The sequence below is a fragment of the Lygodium microphyllum genome, chromosome 3 (assembly GCF_053477565.2).
Source record: "Lygodium microphyllum isolate KBCC chromosome 3, Lygodium_microphyllum_v1.1.10, whole genome shotgun sequence".
NCBI classification, from domain to species: domain Eukaryota; kingdom Viridiplantae; phylum Streptophyta; class Polypodiopsida; order Schizaeales; family Lygodiaceae; genus Lygodium; species Lygodium microphyllum.
Window position 1 is genome coordinate 24,619,331 of NC_141137.1, and position 26,737 is coordinate 24,646,067.

Genomic DNA, 26,737 nt, shown 5'->3' on the forward strand with positions numbered 1-26,737 from the left:
TATCAACCCAAATGACATCACGATGAATTTGAAATGACCATATCTTGTATTGAAGGCGACCTTTGGAATATCTTCATTCTTGACTCTGATCATCCTAACCAAAGATTGATCTTAGAAAATATCCTTGCTCCTTGTAGACGATCAAGAAGCTCGTCTATCCTCAGGATTGGGTATTTATTCTTTATTGTTACCTGGTTTAGCCCTCAGTATTTGATACAAAGATGGAGAGTTTCATCTTTCTTCTTTTGGAATAACACTGGGGCTCCCCATGGTGAACTACTTGGCTGAATATACCCTTGTTCTAGTAGTTATTTAAGTTGCTCTTTTAGTTTGATGGCTTCAGGAATAGACATTTTATAAGGTCTTTTTGCAATTGGAGCAGCTCCTAGAACAAGTTTGATCTCATGATTGACTTCTCTTTCTGGAGGTAACTCAATTAGCTCTTCAGGAAATATGTCAGTGTACTCTTTTAACCAGGATGGTTCTTACCATTATGATTTACCTTGTTAAGCTTGATCAAGTAAACAAGTAATCCCTTCTTCAAGCCTTTCACAATTTGAGAAGCTTTTGATAATTGGACTTTAGGTTTCCTTGTTTCACCTTGAGTAGTTGTTATTTCATTGTTCAAATCTTGGAATGTGACTTAACCTTTTCCACAATGGATATGAGCATCATTGGGAATCATCCAATCCATTCCTAGTAAACATTCATAAGCTCCTAAGCTCATTACTCTGAACCTCATACTTGAAAGGTTTTATCCTAGGCTAAACTCTACCTTGGCAATTTGCTGTGTAGAAAGTAATTCATTTCCATTTGCTAATTCCACAAGTAGTCTTGACGCATTTACTGTATCTATTCCTAACTTCTTGGCACACTTGGGTGAAATAAATGAGTGTGTACTTCCACAGTCAATCAAAACTTTAAATGATTTACCGACTAACTGGTGTCTGTATTACCGAATATTGACAATTTGGACCTTTCCTAAGGAAATGCAGCATGAACAGCTTCTCTTTCAATATCTTCTTCCATAGTAGGGTCTTCCTCCCTATTGTCTCTTTTAAGGTAATATTTGATGTTTTTCCTTTTGCCGTAGCTACTTGACCACGGTCTTGGGAAGATTTGCCTTTACCTTAAAATTGGCATTGGCGATGGTTTTCACCAAGCTTTGGACAATCTCTCCTGAAATGTCTTGGCTCATTATAATGAAAGCACCTCTAAGACCATCCATGTTTCCCTGGGTAGGAACAAAATTTCCAACTGCATTGGATTTTGCTTTTTTTTTTTGTCCTAGGTAAAATTGGCCTTGGGTTCTTTTTGCTTGACCTTTGAATCCTCATTTGTTTTGGTTACTATAGCTCTAGAACTTATTATTGTTAGGCTTTAATTGTACTTCCCACACAATTGGAGCTGCTTAAATCAAAGAATCTTGGAGGTCTATTGGGCGCGTTGATTCCAAATGAGTGTTCAAAGGAGAATTTAGCCCATTGCAAAATTTGGACACTTATTGAGTAGTATCCATGGAGGATGTATACTTAATAAGTGAAACAAACTTGGAGTAATATGCTTCTAGGGTCAGTCCCATTTGCTTCAAATGAAAGAACTCATTCATCTTCTAGGTGCGATAAGCAAGAGGTAAATACCTTCCTCTTATAGCTTCTTTCAGCAAATCCCAAGTAATGGTATTTTCAGGGACACCTTGATCTCGATGCCATTGCTTCCACCAGAATCGATCTTCGCTAATTAGTTTTAGCTTAGCTATCATGGCTTGGTTGGCTGGGACATTTCCAACAACAGTAAAATGATCTTCCATGGATTTGATCTAAATTTCTACATCGACTTCCACATTCTCGCATTTCCCATCAAATTTCGAAGGTTTGACTTACTTTAAAAGACTCCTTTTCTCTTGGGCTTCGTTGCAAATTATCGTGGGTGCAAAATTCTGGGAAATTTTTAGCAAATCCCAAGTTAAATTTTACAAAATTTATATAACGTTAATATTAGAGTTTGATACTCAAATTATTTCTTAAGCTTGCGTCGTATTCTATACTAGTGTGTGCTCTAATACCAACTGTGAGATTTTCGCCAGGCTCATTCTAAGGCTTACCTTTTTGTAGTCCATCAAAAGGTTTTCCAAATGACACCGCCCGGCGCTCCCTAGGAACATCATGGGTTTTTTCACTTCGATCTCATTGAGTCTACATTGCAACGGAAGAGTTCCAGCCGAACCCACTAAAATCGACCTAAATTTTCGGGTTCCTAAAATTAGATGGGGCTCCTAGCAGCCATCTAGCGTCAGTAATTTCGAGTTTCCACTTCTACATGATTAGTCGATCTGAAGTAGACTTGCCATTGCACTTGGTTCAACGAGAATGGGAGACAGAGGGGAGTGTGGTATGTCAACCCTCTTGCCCATAGGAAAAAATCCCATTTGGGCCCCCTAAAACAATGCAAATTGATTTTTTAATGACTAATTGGTCAGTTTATCGTTTTCTTATTTCTATTGCCAATTTAGAAAAGCTCCCAGCTAGCCGGGACCACCCTACCATTGGATGGACCCGTAGGGGGTCATGCCCATTCCCTTTCCTTTGATGATGATATCATCTTTAGTTTTTTAAATTACCTACAGCATATTCATTGGAACATATACAACCAGCTTTCTTAATTAGTCCATTAAATCACACGTTCCTTCACATAATTTATCTCATGGACATGCATACAATTCAAGCAATCCTTGAATAAAACAAACTTCTTTATTATATTGGAAACTTTGTTAAAAGACATGGGATCTAGAGCATGGCAGTGGCTATGGTGGATCGAAGAGGAAGATTAAACTCATGATGACATAGACAAGACTTGACTTGTTATACAAGTGAATTAGGTTCCAAGATTGAGATTTGGACTCATAAACACAATCTTGTGTATGCAGCACAGTAAAGCTGTTATGTAACCAAATCTGCCTAAAATAACTACAACTTTGATAATATTCTAGATTTTGATAGTCTCATCATTCAGAGCACCTCTATCTCTAGAAAGAATTCGACATGTGCCTACTTTTGCATTCAACCTTGCACGAGCATCCTATCTCTTGCCATTATTTTCAAAAGAGGGTGAAAAAAGGTTCTATTTTTTGCTTCGAGAAATGTCTATGTTTTAAGGGAAGAAAAACGTAGAAAGTGAGTGTTTGTGCTAGTTTTATTTTTTGGTTCGAGAAATTTCTATGTTCTTAAGGTAAGAAAAATGTAGAGAGCACCTGTGTGTGTGCGTACTGAAATAATTGGCACGTACCTGCCCTTGCATTCAACCTTGCATGAGTATCCTATCTCTTGCCACTATTTTCAGAAAAAGGTGAAAATAAGCAAGTTTTATTTTTTGCTTCAAGAAATGTCTACGTTTTGAAGGTAAGAAAAGTTCTGTGCGCGCACTTTTACATGGTAGGAACAATCCCGAGATAGTTTTAAGAGAGATACCAAACTTGCTCCTGTCAAAGTTACTTGCTCCTGTCAAAGTTTTGTTTTATTTCCAGTGATGCTAGAACTGAGACGAATTTGCGAGATATGGGGCAGCAGCACTCATTCGTACTACTGACTCTTCTGTGTCTCCTGGGAGCTTCTCACCTGGGCCTCGTTGCGAGCTCTGTCCATGAGTACCTCAATGGACACTTCTCCAATCAGACCAACGCCTTCGTGTTCAATGGCGGCAGCGAAGGCATGCGAGCTTCTTTTCAGAAGACAAAAGGTTCCTATGGATCTTCTTCCATCAGGTTAGCTCAGATACATGCGTAATAGTTTGCTTTTAACATTTGATCCCCGGAAGGCTCGTTCAGGTCTTGTAATTATGGTTCCTCTCTGCACGAAATAACAGGAGAATTACCTACTTGGATTGCTAGCGTATATTTTTCCTCTTACCTGAAAGCCTGTACAATTTAGGTCTATAATTACGGTTATTGCAAACAACTAACATAAGAATTATGCATCCAATGCGAGAAACTTGATCCACAGCCTCACACCTTCTGTTTCTTGCACTAAAATGCTCTTTCGAAATTAATTTTTTGGGCAATTTCATAATCTTACTACATGCCACAAAAAGAGACTGATAGAGAAAAAGTAAGAGCGCCAAACAAAACATTTTTCCATCCTACAGAAATGGGAAGGGATGCATTTTAAATCATACAGACCTTTTGTTCTGTCTGCTTGTTGTACAAGTGGTCGGGTTTGTTTTGGAGAGTGTTGATACAGGTTACCAGTCATGTTCGATGGGCTGCAATCTGGTGCGAAATGTTCATAATGTTCTCCATGTTGAGAAAGAAGGTGAGTAGAAAGTGGCCGGATTCTAAGCTATGGAATCAACCAAACCACCAAAGCTTTTAATGCTGTGTTGTAAAGAAGATGGTCCTGTGGTTATGGTTATGAGGTCATGATGCAACCTTTTGACAAATTTGGTAGGACAACTACAACTTTCATAGGGAGACTTTAGCTCCCGCATGACGTTGTGCTTGGAGAAATTCATTTGGTTTGGGACTTTAAATGTCTATCTCCAAGTTTAAGCTTTGATACATACTGTAGGTTTGGATCAGCTTGGAATTCTGAATTTGTTGATGCCAAGTCTTAATCTTTGGCTATTTGAGTCTATAGCTTTTGTGCTAACTACAATTAAGTTTCAATTATTGACTAGCACAATCTTGGAGTCTACAAAGCATATGCTCTTGAGAGAGTAGGCATGCCCACGATGGGGAAAAAGTAGACTGCACAATGGTTAGGCCTGGTAGAAAAAGCCACAAGTCATAATTTTTTGGATAAGTGTGTCATATTGTGGCTCAATTTGCTATTGTTGTTGGGTGTCTAGGTGTTGTGAAAGAGAATCTTTGGATCACAGAGGTCGATACTTGTTTGTAAATTTGTCATGTTGTTCTGGCTATCCCACATCCATGTTTGTGATTATATCCCTTGACATTTTTTGTCTTGACAAATTTTCATCTAGGCAAGAGGAGTATCCATGCCAACCATTCCAAAAACTTAGCTCTCAAGGAGTACTTTGCCAACGGATTAAGTATTATGGTTTGTCATGCCTACCATGTGGCATTGGTGCCGTCGAACTGTGCCTAGTGTTGTCATGTCATGTCTTGTCTTGCTGCTACTCCTGCCTTCTTTGGACATTCATGATGGGCACTTGCATTATTGGCCACTAACCTTTTGTTAGCTTGCATTTTGTCAGTCTGTCATTACTGGTTGTGAGCTTCGTCAGAGTTTGACAGAGACATAGGAGCTCGGACTTTTCAGGGCACTCTGTTTGAGTGCATTTCTTTGTCAATGAGTTTTGGGTGTGTTCACATTGTTAGAGGTTAATATTTCCAGCTTTTGCATTTCTTTTTCAGACTTCAGTGGTTGGAGGACTTGTTCACACTTGCCAGGTGGCTATCAGCTGTTGCAGGCTGCAATCAGCATTTTTACTGACTGCCAGCAATATTTTATTGCTGGATATCAGGTTGGCCAGCATTTTCGCCTCATGTATGATCAGGTTGGCTAATTTTCAGCCCTTTTACTATATATGGCAGGGCGACTCATTGCTACCATTCATTCACAGGTTTTCCGTTGCAGATTGCTTAAGCACACTTTGACTTTAGCCTTTCCTTCATCTCCGGTGCTGCTATTTGTCATTAGCTTTTTGATCCAGTGCCCTCACCAATGCATAGGCTGCATGCAAGAACCAATCAGTCCACTCTCTGTACTCAGCTTCCATTTGGGTTCAGTGGAGATTTATCACTTCATTCTCTTCTTTTTTAAATTTTTTGTAGTCTCTCTCTTCCCTTCTCTCTCTTTGTCCGTATTCCTCTTTCGTGATCAAGCTCAATAGTCCAAAGAACTGGTGGACTAATGTGCTTCAGCTTATTTCGGATACCCTTAAGAAAATGTGTTAAGGGTTTAGCAATTTGAGCACAGTCCTTGATGATATGACCAAGGCACAACAGTTCTATGTGAAAAAATTCGCACTTAGATAGTTTGACAAACAATTGTTATTGTCTTAAGAGATGTAAGACGATATGTAAGTGTTTGGCATGCTCCTCCAACGACTTACTATAAATAAGGATGTTGTTGAGGAAAAGAACTATCCACTTTTCAAGATACGGATGAAATTAATCATTCATCATCCATTGGAAAGTTGTGAGAGCATTGGTCAATTCAAAAGGTAGGACTAAAAAATTGATAATGTCTATACTGCATTTGAAATTGTTTTCGCGACATCCTCCAAAGCTATTTGCATATCTGAATCTAGACCTTAGATTGATTTTAGTGAAATAGGGCGTATCACAAAGCTGAACTATAAGGTCATCCATCATCGGCAATGGATATTTATTCTTGATGGGCAACTATTGAGACCTTTGTAATCAACAGAGAAGTGTATTGTGCTATCCTTGTTTTTGGCAAGAAAAACAAGCGCGTCCCATGGGATTTACTCAGGTCAATATAATCTTTAGCCAAAAAGTCTTGAAGTTGCCTAGCTATCTTGTCCTCCTCTTTCCGACTAAACCTATAAGGTTGCCCAGAGACTAGGGATGGTCTACTGGGCACGATTTCAATCCTATGGTCTAAGGTTTTGTGAGATGACGGAAGTCCATCAGGTTATCAAAGTCTTGGAAGTAGACTTTATCTTTTTGTTTTGGGAACACTTGTGATCATTGCAAAGATGACCCGTTTGATGATAGGCGAAGCAATGGCCCTTCGAGAAATTTAGGGTGAGTGACCTTACGCTTGCCGTTCTTTTTATTATGGAACTTCGTTACAGCCAAAGTATAATCAAAATTCTTTGCATACTGTAGACATTCTTGAGCGAGTAAAGGGGATTGCCAAGCATCTCATTTTGGCAGTCCAACGGCAATCTAAAAAGGTGTTGCATGTTCAACAGTGCTTAAGGATCATCCAGGACCTTTGTTTTATGCAATAAATCTTTAAATTCCTGAGAGTATGTATCCAAGCTTTTCTTCCCCATATCAAGCTTAAATAACTTTCAAAAATTTTCAATGTGATTAATGGTCACAAAGTGTTTTTAAAAAACGAATTGAAAATTGGGTCCAAGTCATCGGCTTAGGGCGTAGATTTGCCCACCAAGCATATGCCTTTCCATGTGACATGATTTGTATCTGGTTGATGTGTTGATCATCATTGAATTATTATAAATCAAAATATTCCATCCATTTGGCCAGCCATGAATTGATGTTTGTCTCATCACATTTTTTCTTCTCCAATTTTAAAGGATCTGATTGCAATTGAAGAGACAACGTCCTCATGGATGTGGGCACAAACAGAAAATGGGAAGTGCGTAGCTCGGCGAATTGCGGTTGCATTTCTTTAACTTGAGCTTAGTTAATCGCCATGATGGATGTATCTCCTTGAGATTTGAAAGAAGAAGAGACTTTGGAATGTTGCTCGTGCATGTCTTCGGGTTCGCGAGAAGCAGGATAGATATCCCTCGTGTGCTAAAGTTTAGAAGAAGCGGGTGCATCATGTAATAAAGCAATTTTCATGCTACTTTAATTAGGCCAATTAGTCTATTTTAGGCTAGAGTATAAAAGGTAAGAGAGTGCCAATGTAACATATCTTTGTCAATTCATTTCTTGAAACTCCACTTCTTGGAGCTAGAAGGTTTCTTCCTTCCCACCATTGCAAAGGGTGTGTACCTTGCAGCAGCTATCATCATAGTATTCTCAACAAGCAGCCATGGCTTCAACATTTGTATTTCTCCTACTCATTGAATATGAATGGCAAGCTATGGTTTGTTTCTAGCATTTCTTGGAAGCATTTCTTGTTAGTTTTCTTGTATTTTCTTGGATGTGGCAAAGTATCATTTCAATTGGTATCAGAGCTGTAACTTTGATCCATGGGAAGAGTCACTGTCATGGAGAATTTAGTCACAGGGACAAGCAGCAAGTAACTGGAGCATCAAGATTTGGTCACAGGGTTTGGTACAGTTCAAACCGTGACTAGTCAGGGTTCTCTGTAGCAAGTCGGGATTAATTTTGGAGGTTTCTTGGAGAGATCTTGAGGAAGATGGAGGTTCTTGGCCAAGATAGGAGGTTGTGGTCAAATGGAGGCCCATTTTGAAGGTTCTTGGCCCTAATTGGAGTCTAAACAGGGATTACAGGAGTTAAACCTTGGTTACTTTTTGAAACAAGCTTCTCTTTTCTTTTTCCTCTTTCCTTCAAGCTTCCCTCAAGCTTTCATGGTGGATCCTTGCTCATATCTTCAATCTATGGCTTCTACACTATCCAAGGACTTCAAATCTTGCCTCTCTTCAGCATGAGCTTCATGAGGAGTAGCCTTACGGCTAGTTTCATCGCGTTTTTCTTGCGCATCTCGGAGTGTGTGTGCTGCCGCCATGGTGCTCAAGAACATACTCACGTATGATACAAAAAAATTGGGGCTAGATAGCTCCCATAGAGCTTTGAGATCACTCCTCTCATGTGGCAGATGGTCCCTTTCAACTCCTTGGCAAGATCTCAAGCATTTGTAATCTTTTTCCTCTCCCAAACCCTAGCTATGGCAGATTTCAGGACAGCACTCAAAATTTTTGGAATTTCTTGAAGAGATCAAGGGGTTTTTACTCCATTTTACTTCCTGGAGCTTCCTCAACACTCAAGGTACCGACATTGAAGCATTCTTGGACTTGAAGCTTCAAAGAGAGTTGGCTATGGAGTCAAAATAGGGAAGCAAGCTATGGTCTTAAATGACTTCAGGGACCTTCCTACTACTCCAAACACTCAATATTTTGAAGGCTTTAAGCAATGGATTCAAGATTGAAGGCCAATCTTCTCTTGGACTTCAAGCATGACAGGGATTGAAGAATTTCTAAGGATCTTCCATTCATTTGGCTTCTTGGAGTTGAAGACTCACTCAAGGCATCATCCTTAGATCATACTTGGAGCTATTGTATGGAATTATGGAGTATTACTCTCTCTTGATCAATTGGAGGACTTATGAAGATGGGCTATCACTCTTTATGGTTGAGGTTTGAGACAAGCAACATCATCTTCTCCAAGGATTGAAAGAGGTACTTCTAATACTCTTTTTAATCTCTCCAATCATTGATCCACTTGTTGACTGCATTTTCTATTGTTGAAGGAGAGATTAAGAGAGTAATCTAAGCAATGACTTGCTTCATAGACTTTACCTTCAGCATTGATTGATAATGAATCATCAAATTTCATATAATGAGCCTTCAATTTGGATTGTTAAGCATTGATTGAGTATCTACTCAAGTCATTCAGCCATTCATTGATTGAGTTTTGATCATCCCATTGATCTATTGCATTTGATTGATTGAAGACTTCAAAATTCATCATATAATCCTTCATATTTTGATTGAGATTTACCATGGTCTATATGCATATGGGATGAAACAGTGCTCAAATAGTGCTTTTACAGGGTTTTACAGGGTGCAGTCCCATTCTGGACAGTCATAAAGAACCTATTACAAGAAAGGCATTTTTAATTCTGCAATAAGGGTTCTTGTGCTCAGTATGTAGAGCTCGAAGTCTCTTCGATCCTAGCTATAGCACGCCTCATTTGGAGTAGCGGAGCTCAAGTTATAGCCCATTTTGTGACAGGTGGTCACTATAGACTGCACTTTGACAGGCAGGCAGAGACACTGTTTTGGTCTGGAACCATTATATACCTTTTCCAAAGTGCTTATTTCAGTAAATCTGGTATATATACATATTGTAAGATCCGTTTGGAGCTATAAAGCACTTGGATCGGGGAAGCATAGCTCAAGATATAGACCAATCTTTGATTGACAGTGCTGAAATTACAACATGGCAAGGAACAAGAAGAAAGAGCAAATGTTAGACCACATTGAGGAAGGCTTGGAGGAGTATCATGCTGAGACAAATGACAATAATAGAGCCACAAATCAGAGGCAAGAATTCATGGGAGTTAGTACCACCAATGACGAAGTGCAATGGCCAAAGAACCCTCATGTCATAGATCATGGGAATGAAGTAAACATCTCACGTGATTCTAACGACTTCCAACAAATGTCTAAGCAACTTGGCAACATGAATGATGGTTTACTTCAGCTTACCCACTCCATGGATGACAAATTTAGCAAGATGATTTCTCATATGGAGCAACAAAGTAGTAGATTGGATACCAAGTTTGATCAGCTAATCACTATATTCAGCAATTTGGGAGAGAGATTCCAAAGTAAACCACCACCCCATGTTGAAGAAGTGCCACTTACTCATGGGAATGTGAGATCTACTACAGCTCATCAACATATAGCATCGACTTATGAACATGGAGGTCCTTCTAGAGTCAATGAAACCGCTCAGCCACGTACTAATTCATGGAGTAGAGGCATGCCTAAATTTCCTATCTCAAGAGAACATGGACAGCAAGGTCATTCACTGCATGAAGATGAAGAAGAGTTTATTTATGGATGTCACCCCTTTTATAAAGAGTTTGATACTCATCATGCTCAAACTCCTAATGTAAGAGCACCTAATGTGAGAGAAGATCATGGACAGCATGTACATGGGAACAATTTTCAGCATGTTAATGCTTATGACAGTTTTCAGCATGTTAATGTTCATGAGGATAGAATGCCACATGGTGTTTCTAATCATACCCAATCACATGGAAATTCATTGCTTAGCCATCAATCTCATGGAAACCATCGCAATGGGCAGCAATCATATACAAACAATCATGGGCAGCAAGCAAGGAGTGACTATTTTCATAGACTACAATCTTTTGGCTTCAACAATCATGAGGAGTGGATCAATAAATTGGAAATGTACTTCACTCTATACCCTCGCAACGAACAAGCAAAGATTTGTTATGCAGCCCTACACCTAGAAGGGTATGCACATACTTGGTGGAGATACATGTGCAAGATAGGAGAAAATTTTCAATCTTGGGATGAGTTTAAATCAGCCATGACTCAAGTATTTGTGTCACCCATGGAAAAGGAAAGACTTGAACGAAGATGGTACGATCTTAGGCAAAGGGGATCTTCCGTAAGGGATTATTCCAGCCAATTCTTAAATCTTTCCATGTATGTCGAAGGTATCTCCGATGCAGCCAAGTTAAATAAGCACATCTTTGGTCTTGATCCTAACCTTTCAGCTGAAGTTGGAGCAGCCAAGCCAACTAGTGTACATGCAGCCATACAATATGCTGAAAGGTATAGCCAAAAGTATAGAAGAGAGTTGATTGCATTTTAGTCCAAAACAGGGACACATTATCAAGCAAATTAGCCCATGAGATTTGGACAGCAATTCAGCCAACAAAGAGAAGGAAATAGAGCTGAAAATAGGTTCTCAAATAATTTCAGCAGGGTGCCTATATATTCTATAGCTTATTCTTCAAGGCAGGGCACTAATTTTAGGAGTAATGCTGATTCAAAAGGGGATTTCAAGAGGATTGAAGCTGTAGCCAAACCATATCCCATTGCCAACAACAATAAAGCACTTCCCAATGACAAAACCAAGGGCCTATGTTACAAGTGTGGGGAGAAGTGGTCTCCTGAACATAAATAGAAGTGCAAGGGATACATAATAAAGTCAAACATGCTGAATATAGAAGAATTTGAGGATGAAGAAGCAAATGAAGATGCTCTTTTGCAAGTGGATGCAGCCCCCATATATGAAGATATGCATGATCAAGAGGACCAAGATGTGCAGGAGGATTTAGAGCCGGTCAATAGCTTTCCCTATGATCCAGGTGGTTCTATGGTTTCTTGTCAACCCATGTTATGTTCCATATCTCAGGATGCATGGATGGGTTGTAAGGGTGAAAATACACTTCGGCTCAAAGGTACTATAAATTCAAAGGTTGCTCATATTCTCATTGATACGGGCAGCACACATAGTTTTGTCAATGCTAAGTCATTGTATGAGCTGAAGTTATTACCACAAGAAATGGATTCCCTATTGAAGGTACAAGTGGCAAATGGAGCTCAAGAGTTGAGTAAAGAGATATGTCGGCAGACTCCTATTGAACTATCATAGTCTTGCACTATTATGACAGACTTGATTGTCCTAGATATGGGTCCTATTGACATTATCATTGGCTGCGATTGGCTTAAACAGCTTGGAAAATTTTCCTTGGATCTTAACCAGATGTTTATGGAGTTTACTTGGAATGGGCAGCAAGTAAAACTTAATGGCATTGAGAGGAAACAAGTGGAAATAATCAGTAAGAAGAAGATGAAAAGGGAAATCAATGCTATGTTTTGCATTTTCACACTTCTTGTATCAAAGGCAGATGAAAATCAGCAATCTACTTCACCTAAGGAGCAAGATCCATGTCTATGTAAACTTTTGGAAGAGTTTAAGGACATATTTCAGCCACCTACATTGTTGCCTCCTCAGCGAGAAGTGGATCATCCTATTGATTTAATGCCTGACACTAAACCCATCAACAAACCTCCTTACAGATTATCCAAGAGAAACAGGTTAAAGACTTGTTGGAAATGGGATTTATTCAGCCTAGTCAGTCACCTTTTGCTTCTCCCGTAGTACTACTTGTCAAGAAGAAAGATGGGTCATTTAGGATGTGTATGGACTATAGAGATCTAAATAAGAGCACTGTGAAGAACAGGTACCCAATTCCCCGCATAGATGATTTGTTGGATGAACTCAAGGATGCAAAGGTTTTCACCAAGATCGACTTAAGATCAGGGTATCATCAAATCAGAATGAAAGCAGGGGATGAGTACAAGATAGCTTTTAGGACAAAAAGAGGTCTTTACCACTTCCTAGTCATGCCATTCGGACTTTCCAATGCACTTGCAACCTTTCAAGCACTTATGAACAAGATTTTGCAGCCATTCTTGTATAAATCAGTCTTGGTATTCTTTGATGATATTCTCATCTATAGCAAGAATAGAGAGGAACATTTGGAACATGTCAGAGAAGTTCTTCTTACTTTGAGAAGACACAAGCTTTTTGCAAAGGAAAGCAAGTGTACTTTTATGGCTGATGAAGTGGAATATTTGGGTCATATAGTTGGTAAGAAAGGAATCATGGTTGATCCAAAGAAAGTACAGTGCATCAAAGATTGGCCCATACCACAAAATTCTACTTCATTGCGAGGATTTCTTGGATTATCTTCCTTCTATAGGAGATTCATCAAGAATTATGCCCATGTAGCAGCTCCTCTTACTGACAGATTGAAGAAAGAAGCTTTCTTCTGGGATGCTACAGCCACTATGAGCTTTAATGAGCTGAAAAGTCTTCTTATTTCAGCACCTATCTTAGTGTGCCCAAACTTTTCCAAGGAATTTACCATCTATGCAGATGCTAGTGGCAGAGGTATTGGGGCAGTTTTATGCCAAGACCATGGTGTTATTGCTTATGAAAGCAGGAAGTTAGATGATAAAGAAAGGGAACTCCATGTCTATGAGCAGAAAATGTTAGCCATTCTTCATGCTATTAAGAAGTGGCATCACTACATCTATGGCAGCCATTTTAAGGTGAAGAGTGACCATCGAGTGCTGAAGTATTTTCTTTCTCAGCCAAATCTCTCTCCCAAACAAAGACAGTGGTTAGCTACTCTTCAAGGATATGATTTTGAGATATCCTATATGGCAGGCAAGGATAATGTAGTGGCTGATGCCTTATCTAGGATGTGGGCATGTTCCGTTTCTACTATCTCTACCATACATAAAGATTGGATTCAGGACATTCAAGAAGAATATCTTTTGGATGAACACACTGCCAACATTATGAAGAAATTACAGCAAGACAATGGATCTGAATTTTCCAATTTCAAGTGGCAAAATGGACTTCTTTGGTTCAAAGGAAGAGTCTATTTGACCCCTCATCATTTAGGCCACGTATTTTGCAGGAGATGCATTCTTCTCCTTTGGCAGGACATATTGGCTTGTTTAAAACCTTTGATAAGATCCATAAATGTTTCTATTGGAAGGGACTTTGGAAAGATGCCAAGGAGTATGTGATGCGGTGCTTACCATGCCAGCAGAATAAAGATTCCAATTTATTGCCCAGTGGTTTACTTCAGCCTTTGCCTATTCCTCATGGTAAATGGACTGATATCAGTATGGATTTCATTACAGGACTTCCTACCACTAAGCAGGGCTGGAATAGCATTTTTGTTGTGGTTGATCGTCTTACCAAATTAGCCCACTTCTTACCTACCAAAGTCCAATATTCAGCCAAATAGGTGGCAGATCAGTTCATGGAAGGAATTTTCAGACTTCATGGATTACCTATGAAGATTGTTTCTGACAGGGATTCCAAGTTCATGGGAAATTTTTGGAAAAGTCTCTTTACTTCCATGGGTACCAAATTAACTCCAAGTACTGCTTATCATCCACAAACAGATGGCCAAACTGAAAGGGTCAATAAATGGTTAGAGGTCTAATTGAGACATTTTTGTCATGATACGCAGAATGCATGGGATCATTGGATTCATCTTGCGGAGTTCTGTTATAATAATACTCATCATATGAGTATTGGTATGTCACCATTCGAGGCATTGTATGGATACAAAGTCCAAGTACCTTCAGCATTGTTTCATGATGAAGTGAATCCTCTTGCTCGAGAAGAGTTGGAAAAGATGGAAGCCTTAATGAAGCAATGCAAAGAAAACATCAGGAAGGCACAAGAGACAATGAAATTATATGCGGATGATAAGAGAAGGCATGTGGATTTTGAAGAAGGAGAATGGGTATTTTTAAAAGTACCTAAGTCTCGTTATGCTTCTCTCAAGGGCGGACATAATAAGCTTGCTCATCGCTATTATGGTCCATATCAAATCACAAGAAAAGTTGGAGATCTTGCTTACCAACTTGATTTGCCTTCATCCACACGCATTCATAATGTTTTTCATGTGTCTCAACTTAAGAAGTATATTGGCCCTGACATACAAGTTCTTGAAGAACTACCTCCTCTTGATGAAGATGGCTTAATCATCTATGAGCCCGAAAGGATTATTGGCAAGAGGGAGAAGGTTTTAAGGAATCATATTGTTATGGAATACCTTGTCAAATGGAAAGGATTGCCTATGGAAGAATCATCTTGGCAGCATGCTTCATATTTGGATCAATATCCATGGCTTCTTCAAGAAGATACTTAGCTCATTACACAGTGGACAGCTTGCTGTTATAAATTTCTGTCATGAAAATAATTGATCTATCGACATCAAAATTGGATTTTGATGACATGAATGGATACCTTATGAAGTAAACTTCATTTCTATACCTCATATGCGTCATTCCGATATTTCTATCCAAAGTTATGGGTCATTTACTATCACTACCCTGTTCAAGACAGCATTCCAGATTTCCACTGTTTTGGGTTTATCTTCAAGATTCTTTTCATGGAAGAGTATCTTCTTCAAAAGACAACTTCAACAAGGATATTCAGCATTGGTCTCTCGTTCCTTTACATTTACCATCCACTTGTCATTTCAGTCTTCAAAGTTTCGAGGACAAAACTTTTGGGCAGGGATGGATTGTAATAAAGCAATTTTCATGCTACTTTAATTAGGCCAATTAGTCTATTTTAGGCTAGAGTATAAAAGGCAAGAGAGTGCCAATGTAACATATCTTTGTCAATTCGTTTCTTGAAACTCCACTTCTTGGAGCTAGAAGGTTTCTTTCTTCCCACCATTGCAAAGGGTGTGTATCTTGCAGCAGCTATCATCATAGTATTCTCAACAAGCAGCCATGGCTTCAACATTTGTATTTCTCCTACTCATTGAATATGAATTGCAAGCTATGGTTTGTTTCTAGCATTTCTTGGAAGCATTTCTTGTTAGTTTTCTTGTATTTTCTTGGATGTGGCAAAGTATCATTTCACATCAAAGGGAGATACACAGTGAGAAGACATGGTATTAACAATAGGGGAGATTTTGAGAGAGAGAGAGAAGAGATGATTTGTTTTGGATTTTGGAGCTTAAGAAATTCAAGAGAGAGGAGCATGAGAAGTAGAAATAGTTTGGTTTAAATGCATGATTGTATATAAATAAATAAATATTGGTGGGGTGGGATGGACAAGAAAAAGGGACAAATAGCTTTGGGCAAGAAGTTTAGGAGAAGGCTACTTCACAATGCAACCTTGGTTCTTCTTTTTTCAAAAAAAGAAATTAAATATGTGGCCAAATTTTTTAATGAACACGTTTATGACTGAATTGGCCTGCCTCCCACCTATTACCGCAAGGAGGACAATCGATCCCATGTGTCAAGGGTGAATCCCCCCTTGGCCCCTGTGGATTGTTGCAAATCATGATGTGAGACGACGTCGTCCCTTTACTTCGGTAACCGCAATGTGGGACAATTTGCTTGCTTTGACCGTGGCTTCTGCTAACAAGTGCAAGTTGCAATATGCGATGACAATCTGTCCTTGCCCCAATTGAATATTTGAGTCTTGCCAGTCGAAGTATTGCCTACCCTTCTCTTTCTCACTCCCATAGCTTGTCACTTCAAGACGATTGCTATTTCTCTCTCCACAACATAAGAGTCTTCATCTCTCTCCACGATTAACTCTTTTTTTGGGGGTTCAATCACAATCTCTCTCTCCTCGATGCCCATATTGATTACAATACGAACACAACATTTAATCTTAATGTTAAAATTAAAAGCACTTTACTATCAGTTAAAATGGTGATGCCTATCCATGCTATAAGATTTCGGCCTCTGATGACGGCTTGCCATAGCCATGGAGTGGCAGCTCCCTGGACTCCAGTTATTAAAAATTGTAAAAATTCATGTGTACAAGTATTGCCTCAACATAAAAGCCAAGCATGGGTACAAAATAGAAAATAGACTTTGCTCTCATACCCATCACCTGTAACACGTGCCCCCCGTGCACGCCTCTCTTGCCAGCAATATACCATATTACTCTTAATGAGATAAAGGTATACCTGACAGGTGTGAACCCATCATGGTTTCGTGAGCAAAAGTGGTTTTTTGCGAATCATCAGATCTCGTGTACAATTGCAGGTTGGCTCTGATACCAATGAAATACCCCCCCTATGATCTAACCTGCATATGAGACATGATGCAAGCAAAACTCAATATAAAAGGGACTAGACATGAGACTCACCTCCTAGCTGTAGAGCCAAACGGGCTCACCCTCGAGCTTGGGAGCTAGCAGCACTTCGGGTCACGACCACATCCCAAGGGTTGGCATCCCATACCACCAGCCCACACCATCCTACTGTATGGATGCGTTAGCCAACGGGCCAACAGTCCAAGAGTGGTGATCGGAATGAATGTGCTCAATAGGACCTTGAGTCCTATACATAGGACTTGGCTGCCCTAACCTTGAAGTGCCCTTAGTAAATTTGCACTAAGTCACATATCCTGATGCACTTATAGTGGGATTTTGTGGAGTTTATGTGATCATCGCATACATTGGCTAGGTTGATGCAAGATGGGCTCTGTTTTGATTCTAATTTAATTGCTTGTTTGAGTTGGCTGGATTCCATCATTGTTGTTGTGGCATTATCTGAGACCATTGTTGTTGTGACTAGGCCGTGATTGGAGGTACTATCTGCAATTGAGTTAGAGTACCATATTGAGGCATTGTAGCATTTGTGGATAGGGGTAGGGTATAGTCCCGTGAGGACTAGGTTAGACTAGTAGATTTCTCTTAGCACTTAGGGAGGTAGGACCCATTGTGACCAATGCTACTAGTGTCCATCTGGATGTCCAGGGACATAACACTTTTTGAAAGCAAACCCATGTATTTTGCCCAAGATACATCCTTCACATGCATGGGGAGGTGGGATCTCCACAGGAGGTAAGGCATCCACCATCTGACAATGTTGAAGAGTCATCGGATTGCCAAAACTCATATGACTGAATTGGGCATGCCACGGCTCCACATTTTTCATGGGGGCATAAGAGTGCTGACTACCAGAGCGGCATGAGAGCTCCTCTCATAAATGTCCAACAAGAATAGGCCCTTATACAAGGTGCTTGACAATCAAAGAGCGTAATCAAGCTCTTTGTCTTTGACAATGCACTTGTCATCCTCAAAGACAACGTGAAATCCATGCTTATTGAAAGATGAAATGGACTAGATTCTTTGTGAAACTAGGCACAAACAAGACATCTCAAAGCGTAAAACTTGAGCTATCTGCGGAGCAGTAATTAGTATTGAACCAATGCCACAGACATCATAACTGCTATTACTAGCACATGTAGCACACTCTTTGTAGGGGCTAAATGCAAATACATGAATGCACTTTTGTGAAGTGATGTGCCTTGATGCCCCACTGTCAAAATACCAAGTATGCTGCGTTTCAATAGCAGTAAATGCAGAATTAGCCATGGAAGTGTCATAACTGTATATCAAGAATGTGTGAAGAAAATTACTAGGTTTTGTATTGAGGAAAACATAGTGTATGAGCACGACAGAAATACAAAGAGACTGACACAAACAGAGAAATCAAAACTCAAGCCCTAATCGCAAAACTCAAAAAACTCAAACTATACAAACAGATGAAGGGAGAGAAAAACACAACTTTGAAGTGAATGAATAATGTAAATGAACGTAAGAGTGTACAGATACTCAAGGGCAGAGCAAAGTGTTGGAGAGTGACGTCCCTCGGAGTCAGATCCCAAGTCTGTGACCACCAGTTGGAGTGTAGGATGGAGAGGATGCAGGAAAGGCATGTGTCAAGAGGACATGGAGCACTGGACGCAAGCTGGACAGATGACGAAGAGGGTTGGCAACTGTCGCCTGGTGTGGAGGAGTTGTCGCCTGATGGAGGAAGCTGTCGCCTAGGAAGATGGCACCGAATGTAAGTTGTGGATGCACTTGCTAGCTGTTGCAAGGTGTAGAATAGGTCCAAACACAGTGGCAGAAGGTCACCTGATGATGGAGATGGGGTGCCAGTTGTCGCCTACACACTAGAGAAGCAAACATAGCAGTAGGTGTGGCAGCAATCTTTGGGGTTGGGCAGCCACGCATATGTGGATTGATGGTTGAAACCTGCACTCAAGGGTGTGAAACGTGCATGGACGGGAATGAGGCTGAATGGGGGCAGCTTGTCTATTTATAAATGTTGAAGGGTGCCCCAAAGAATTAGGGTTTTTGGGGGACCATTGAAACTCTCTGGACTGCCCCCCTTTTTAGGGTTTTTAATTAAGTGTGTTTTGGGGCTGTTTAAGAATGCTCCTCAGTTGAAAAGCGTGTTTTTGCTCAACACCCCTCTCAAGCCCAAAATTGAGCCGAAAGGCTAGGCCAACCACTTTGATTTTTAGTGACCCCAAGGCGTCCCATCCCAAAGTAGCCAGGCATCGGACAAAGGGTGCACATCGGCTATCCAATGGCCTACCAAGACTACAGAGGCGATGGTTATCTTACCAAGGTAGTCCAAGTAGTCACCTGGAGAGGATAGGGCATCGGACAAAGGGTGCACGCCGGTTGCCTAATAGTCTACCAAGCCCTACAAAGGCAATGGAACCACATTGAACTTTAAAAAATAAAGTGAAGAGTTAAATTTTATGGGATGCGACCGATTAAGTAATAGTGGCCTAGAAGACGGGAGTAGGGAGGGTATGCCCAACACATCATAAAATAGTACAAGCTTATCCATCCACTCGAGGGTGTTGATGACGAGGAAAAAAAGTGATGAGGTATCCATGTGATGGAGTATAATAGTGTGGTGACAACAGCCGCCACCGGTGGAAACAGAGTAGGATCTGCTCAAGTGGTGCTCTACACAATGAGATACAAAGTATGCTACAAGCAGGTGCCACTTGGATAGTGTCCCTCATGGAAAAATTGTTCACTTGCCCAAGCGTCCTAGTTCAAAGCTGATGAAATCATGCAATGCAAAGGGGAAAGGTACAATAGGGGGGGAGAAGCCGATGTCAAAGACAAAGTTCTGAATTCGGTAGAATACCAAGAAGGGTAGGAACCTCCTCTCAACTTGGATGTAGATGCCGAAGGAGGAAGAGGAGCCTAATGTCAGTCTTCGTGTGGTGCCGAGAACCATGATGAATGGAAGAAGATGATGATTTAAAGGATGAAGCACCCTGCTAGAAGAGCAAGGTAGAAGTCACTGCCATGATAGCATCAAGAGAGATGTTGCACAATTTGTCTCGGGAGGGGAAGCCTCCATGTTGGAAGAAGAGCAAACACTCCTAGGATGATGAAACCATAAAAGGAACGGTGCGCATCCCCACGTCTCCAGCCTAGGAAGGATCAAAGCAAACCTGCAAGTTAGCCCGACTGGAATACAAAACCTTGCAAAAGAGATAAGAATCTGCAAGAGGTCAATAGTGAGATGCTCCAAAGCAAAACGGAAAGAAAAAGCAAACTGAAAGTACAATGCAATGAATGTGTATGAATATGAGTAAATGCAGTGAAAGACATAAGAATGGAAAAGCTAAGGACAATGAAACCTATAGGCTTGACTTTAAGAGTACAATACCTAGAGACACACTAGTCTAAGAGTGTGGTCACCATCACGTATGCCCAGTAGCAAATCTTTGCCAATGAAACGCTTGACAAGGTGGAGAGGGAGGTGAGATGGATGTATGAAGTGCAATGGGATCGGAACTTGCAAACCAATTAGACAATTCCTCAGGGGTTGTGAAAGAGATTAACTTCTGAGACTGTCCGCATGCCACATGTCCAACAACAAGGACTGGTGCTGAGAGAGCAGATGAAGTAGTGTAGCCCCACTGGACAATGGAGTCGCAACGGTTTGCTGAGGCTTTTTAGCAAGGAGGCCTTGGAGCGACACTCCTTATCCACATGGCTAGATCTCTAGTAGTGTGTGTAAATCCTATTTTTCTTAGGGAGTTGCTACCAGATAGGTCTTGATTCTTTGGTTCCGTCTGAGGAAGAGGTGTCACCCTTGGATTGGCTTGCCTTCGCATCTTGCGAGTTCTTGCCACTGTTGGTTTTTCCTCCCGAAGAAGATGCAACCAACCTCCTTTGCTCTGAATAAGACTGTGACGAGGATTTCTTATGGACTTGATCATGCAGCCTCACATAATGCAAGAACAGATACTTAAACTTGTAGAAGGTTGGTAGTTTAGGCTGTGAGATGATGTGTTGGATGAAATCGAAGTATTTTTCGTGCAACTTATTCAAGAAGAATGTAACCTGATCGTCGTTTGACTTCAAAGAGGCAGTAGTGGCGAACTCGGCGAGTAACCACCTATATTCAGTCAACTTGACTTTCAAATCATCCTCTTCCTTAATAGAGAACTCTTGAAGCTCAAAGTCGAGATTTATGCGTTGAGTACGATCTCTGGGTGCATATCGGTCAAGAAGGTGACTCCAATGTGAGCGGGAAGTGTTGTAACTGAGAGTGAAACTTAGGAAGCAATCCCTACATCAACTCAATATCGGTTGTGGTATTGTAGGCTCTCCATTGACGGATGTAGTCAGGGTGAGCTAGTCGAGGGTCTGACATATGCTCTAGACCAACGATGAGGTCCCAAAGACCCTGAGACTCAAGCACTTGCTGCATGAAATTTGACCAAGCGGTAAAATTCAACCTGTTAAAACGAGTCTTATCTGTGAAGGCATTTTTGGGCATTGCAACATGAGTGGTAGTGCTAGTTAATGGATAATGGGGAAAAGTGTAATGTGGATAGGATAGGAAAGTGGAGTACACTTGGAAATGGGCCCCAAAGTGCCCACCAGGCATATGGTGAGTGTGTAAGGTGGATTCATAGGTAGGGATGGGTTGACTAGGCATGGACATGGTAGCCGCATGAGGATCCCAAGGAGGTAGTATGGGAACACGTGGAACAGAAGATGGGAATCCTTGCAGAGGTGTAACCCAAGGAGAGTGTGAAGACGCACCATAAGCTGAGGATGGAAACCCGTGCATCCGAGAGGTCATGTGAGATGTGAATTTGGGGTAGTGAGGGGGATGCCCATCACAATTGTCCCAGGTGCTATGGATGTGCTCATTTGCAGAAAGGTGAGAGGCACTGTTAAAGGATGACATTCCCCCTAATGAAGTACCAAGGTGCAAAGAGGTAGAGAATGGGGTAGAGAATGAGAAAGTGCTAGGAGCGGAGATGGAAGATCCAACCCCTAGTGTGTGTGATGCGGATGTGGAGTGTAATCCTTGGTTTTGGAAAGATGATAAGAGGTGATCAAGGTGTGATGTAGAAGAGGTGGGATGGGAGCGAATTGAGAAGTGTGTATTACATGCTCAAATGAAATAGAAGCTGTAGATGTATCTAAATTACGTTTGCTTCGAGAGCCCCCTCTATTGAACTTCACATACGCAAAGCCATCCGGATCTTGTACCTCAAAAGAAGGACAGGCGAGGGTTTTGATTCATGCAACTCAAAAGGATTATATAAACTTGACACTGGACTTAGATGAGATAATGAAGATGGATTGCTAGAGACGTTCTGAATGCTGTATATCCTCCATGATTGGAGAGGTGGCCAGCCTCACCAACTAGTCCGAATGTGGTAGTAAAATTGGTAGGAGGGGTGTAAATATCACTGTACTTGTTGTGATAGTACTCCTCAAAGTCTCTGTCATGTGGGTGAAATCTGGAATAGGAGTAGAAATAGAAGGTGACGGTGAAGGTGGAGTGTCGTCCTTCTCACTGAGTCCATAATGCTGTCTTAGGGCCTCTAGTGACGGAGAAGCTTGATAGGACATCATAGGAACTAGAGAAGAAGATGTCTGTGACATTGTGATTCGGTTTTACAAGTCGTATTGTGTGCCTCGTGCAAAACCAAGCTCGTCACAATATCTGTAGGATACTCTTTACAAGAGCACCGGCTCTGATACCACGTGAAGAAAACTATTAGGGTTTGTACTGAGGAAACACAGTGTACGACCATGACAGGACAACAAAGAGACAGACATAGACACAGAAAGTAAAACTCCAACCCTAAACACAAAACTCAAAAAACTCAAACTTAGAAACTTAAACACAAACAGAAGAAGGGAGAGAAGAACACAACTCTGAAGGGAACGAATACTGTAAATGAATGTAAGAGTGTATAGATACTTAAGGGCAGAGCAAAGTGTCAAAGAGGGATGTTCACTGGAGACAGATCCTAAGTTTGTGACCACTGGTTGGAGTGTAGGATGGAGAGGATGCAACAAACGTAGGTGTTAGGAGGACGTGGAGTACCAAACGCAAGCTGCATAGATGACGAAGAGGGTTGACAGTTGTCACCTGGGAAGATGACACCAAACGCAAGCTGTGTATGCAGTCACCAGCTGGCGCTAGGTGTAGAATAGGTCCAAATGCAGCAGTAGAAGGTCGCTTGATGATGGAGATGGGTTGCCAGCTGTCGCCTACACACTGGAGGAGCAAACACAACAACAGGTGTAGTAGTAGTCTCTAGGGCTGGACAGCCACGTCTATGTGGACTGATGGCTGAAAACTGCACTCAAGGGTGTGAAACCTACACGGATGGGAATGAGGTTGAATGGGGGCAGCTTGTCTATTTCTAGATGTTGAAGGATGCCCCAAAGAATTAGGGTTTTTGGGAGACCACTGAAACTCTCTCAGACCACTCCCCTTTTTAGGGTTTTTTTAAATTAATTAAGTATGTTTTGGGGCTGTTTAAGAATGCTAATCAGCTGAAAAGCGTGTTTTAGCTCAACAGAATGCATAGTCCTCCTCCAAAAATTGGTTGTAGCACCCCCATCCAAAGACTGAGTGGCGGATGTCTCCTAGACAGCCGGTATACCTGTTCCTACATTCATCAATGTAATGTCCAAGCTTCTTATAGTAGTGGCATTTCCCCTTTTTCTTTGTCTTTTCTATGTCTTGGGCAGCCTTGCTAGATGGTTGTTCCATGTGAGCCTTGAGTTGATTTTTTACATATTGCTTTTCTTTACCCTTGCCTTTGTACTTTGAAAGCATAGCTACGTCACTTGAACGCATAGCAATATTTTTCAAAGTTTGTTGGTCTTGTAACAAGAGGCCTTCCGATACCACAAAAGTAAGGGATTGTGCTCACACACACACACACACACCCACCCACCCACCCACCCACCCACACACACCCCCCCCCCCCCCCCCCCCCCCCCCCCCCCCCAACCAAAAAAAAAAGAAAAAAGAAAAAAAAGAAAAAGAAAAAGAAAAAAGACAAATTCAGCGAGGTGTGGAACCCAAGATAACACTTTGGAAGTGAATTCATAGTAACATTCACCATTTTTGCGCCCAATAACCTCATTAATATTCAGTAGTTGCTCGCGTAAGTCCTGAAGGTGATCAATCATGTTGACACCCTCATCCATATGTGCATTAGCCAATTTTTTTCATAAGTAAGATATTTTAGCTTCATTATGAGTTGCAAATGCACTTTCCAAGACTTTCCAAGCTGCTTTAGAGGTCTGGCATGACTCAATATGAGGTATAATAGCTCTCTTAAGTGATAAGGTAATCGATGACAAAGCTTGTGCCTTCCTTCAAATCCCACCTTCTCTATTTTGCTGTAGGAGAAGTGGGGGCAGAAGCAGGGGCAAGCTGGCTGTCCTCTAGCACCACGTTGAGGCGTTTGAGGTGCAAGCTCTCTCGATCTCTACAAATCATTGATGAGATAATCCCAAAGATCATTTGCAACAAGTAGATTGTGCACCATAGAACTCCATAAAGGGTAGTTGGTGCTATCTAGCTTATCCTCTTGAGTGAGGACTCCCAAAGTGTTGCTGTGATCCTTGGGTGTTGTGATTTGACATTGCTGCAAATTAATGCACAAATTCAGCAGCCAAACATTTCCAAGCTGAAAGTGTGAAATGTACTCAATTGAGTACCAGATCCCAACACCGGATACTAATGCAAGTACAAAATTGTCACTCTCCTTGAAAACCATGCCCACATTGTGCAAAACAGCCCAATCTGCAATTTATAGCAATTCAGTGCTGTGCTACTGCACGTGCCTCGAAATGTGTGGCAAATATAAAATGCAATAACTTAATGCCGAAAATCCTCAATTTTAATTGCAAGTTTCCAAATTTGTACAAATTTCTTTGCCCAATCTGACATGAACAGCAAGATAATGCTATTGCAGCATGCGTTCACTGCTTTGGATGTGTGCCAAGCGAAAGCCCCTAAGTTCTCTCATGAAATTTCAAGAATTTCAAGAAATTTTAAACTTATAGCCTGCAAATCTGATGTAATGTCACCTTGAGATGCATGCAAACAGTAATTAACAACCTTGATTCGCCTTGGGATGCGTGTTGGACACAAAAATCACAAAATCCCCAAATTTCTCGCACCAATGCCGAAGAAATTGTGGAGTGTTGGCAATTTTTGTGGAGATTCATGCTTCAGAGCTTGAATCAAGCAAAAGCCCCAAATTTTGGGTGACATGGTTGCCTCGGGAAGCGTATTGAAGATGTTGAGAACTTCAGTGTTGGTAGGACAATTGATGGAGTTGGCGGTGTCAAGTCAATTGTAGAATGAGGGCAGTGTTGCAAGGCAAAAGTAGTGACTAGTGGTGGTTGTGGTCATCGGTGATATGTTGCACAGGTGATAGATCTGATGGCGTAGGGTAGTAGCAAGGGTGGTGTAGGAAGGAAAAATAGAATACTTGCTGAATTGAAAATGATAGAATGAAAGTACAACCTTAGGTCTAAGGGAGACACTAACCCCTAACTCAACTGAAGTCTAACTCTAGTGCTAATTCTAAGTGTGGTGACACAACTTATTTAGTTGTATTCACACTACAAACTAACCGACTAAAATATTGGGCATTGCCTATAGAATTGGCAAATTCTAATAGAGGGAGCTTTCGATCCAAGGTTGAGGTTTCTTCAGTGAGTACCTAGGTGTGACAATGTTCAATGTAGCAAATACACTATTCAAGGTAAAAATTGACCCTCTCCCGTGTCTTGAGGATTGGGACAGAGAGTATGAGCAAAAGAATGTGTAGTAAGCCTATATCATTGTAGTAGCATAAAACACAACTCCATCCATGTGGAATTGTGGAGAGCATGTGGACAGCCTAGAAGGGTGGAAATCTTGATGGTACTACCAAGCAACAGTTTCAACACCATGTGCAATAGTAGCCAACATGCAGAAGTCAAGAACCAACAGGATGTAGAAGATATCCTGCGGTAAATGAGGTCACATAGAGCTATAGTGACTAGGCAGCTAAATAAAGCCCACCATGCATGATGTAGAGGGTAGCTGAGGTTGATTAAAGGTGACAGTTGAAATAACGATGAGGAAGGTTGTAAATAGGCAACTGCTTTAGTAGGACCAACAACACAAAATGTTGCTGGAAAAGAGGATATGGGCTGTTGGAGTCCTCTTGGTAGGCGAACGCAAATGGATAAATGAGCAACAGAGTGAGCTGAATCTGCAAACACAAATCAAGAAATTGAAGAAAATTTAAACCTATAGCTTGCAAATCTGATGTAATGTCACCTTGCGAATTGGGATGCATGCAAACAGTAATCAAGATACTTGATTCGCCTTTGGATGCATGTTGGACACGAAAGTCACAAAATCCCCAAATTTCTCGCCCCAATGTTCAAGAAATTGTGCAATATTGACAATTTCAATGGAGATTCATGCTTTGGAGCTTGAATCGGGCAAAAATCCTAAGTTTTGGGTGATGTGGTTGCCTCGAGAAGCGTACTGAAGATGTTGAGAACTTCAGTGTTGGTAGGACAATCGATGGAGTTGGCAGTGACAAATCAATGGTAGAATGAGGGCAGTGTTGTAGGGCAAAAGTAGCGATTGGTGGTGGTTGTGGTGGCACATTGCACAGGCAACAAATTTGGTGGCGTAGGGTAGTAGCAAGGGTGGTG

The 26,737-nt window shown here is 41.0% G+C and overlaps 1 protein-coding gene across 2 annotated transcripts in view; it reads left to right on the plus strand.

The window, feature by feature from the left end:
• The first annotated feature begins 3,423 nt into the window (after window positions 1–3,423).
• LOC148038157 (uncharacterized) overlaps window positions 3,424–26,737 on the plus strand; it is a 97,671-nt gene continuing 74,357 nt past the window's right edge. Inside the window, exon 1 of one of the 2 annotated variants that reach the window (XM_087669672.1) lies at window positions 3,424–3,760. In XM_087669672.1, coding sequence (XP_087525798.1) covers window positions 3,555–3,760 — 206 coding nt within the window. In that variant the 5' untranslated portion in view covers window positions 3,424–3,554. The remainder of the gene's footprint in view (window positions 3,761–26,737) is intronic. The other variant, XM_087669678.1, reaches the window with a different exon arrangement.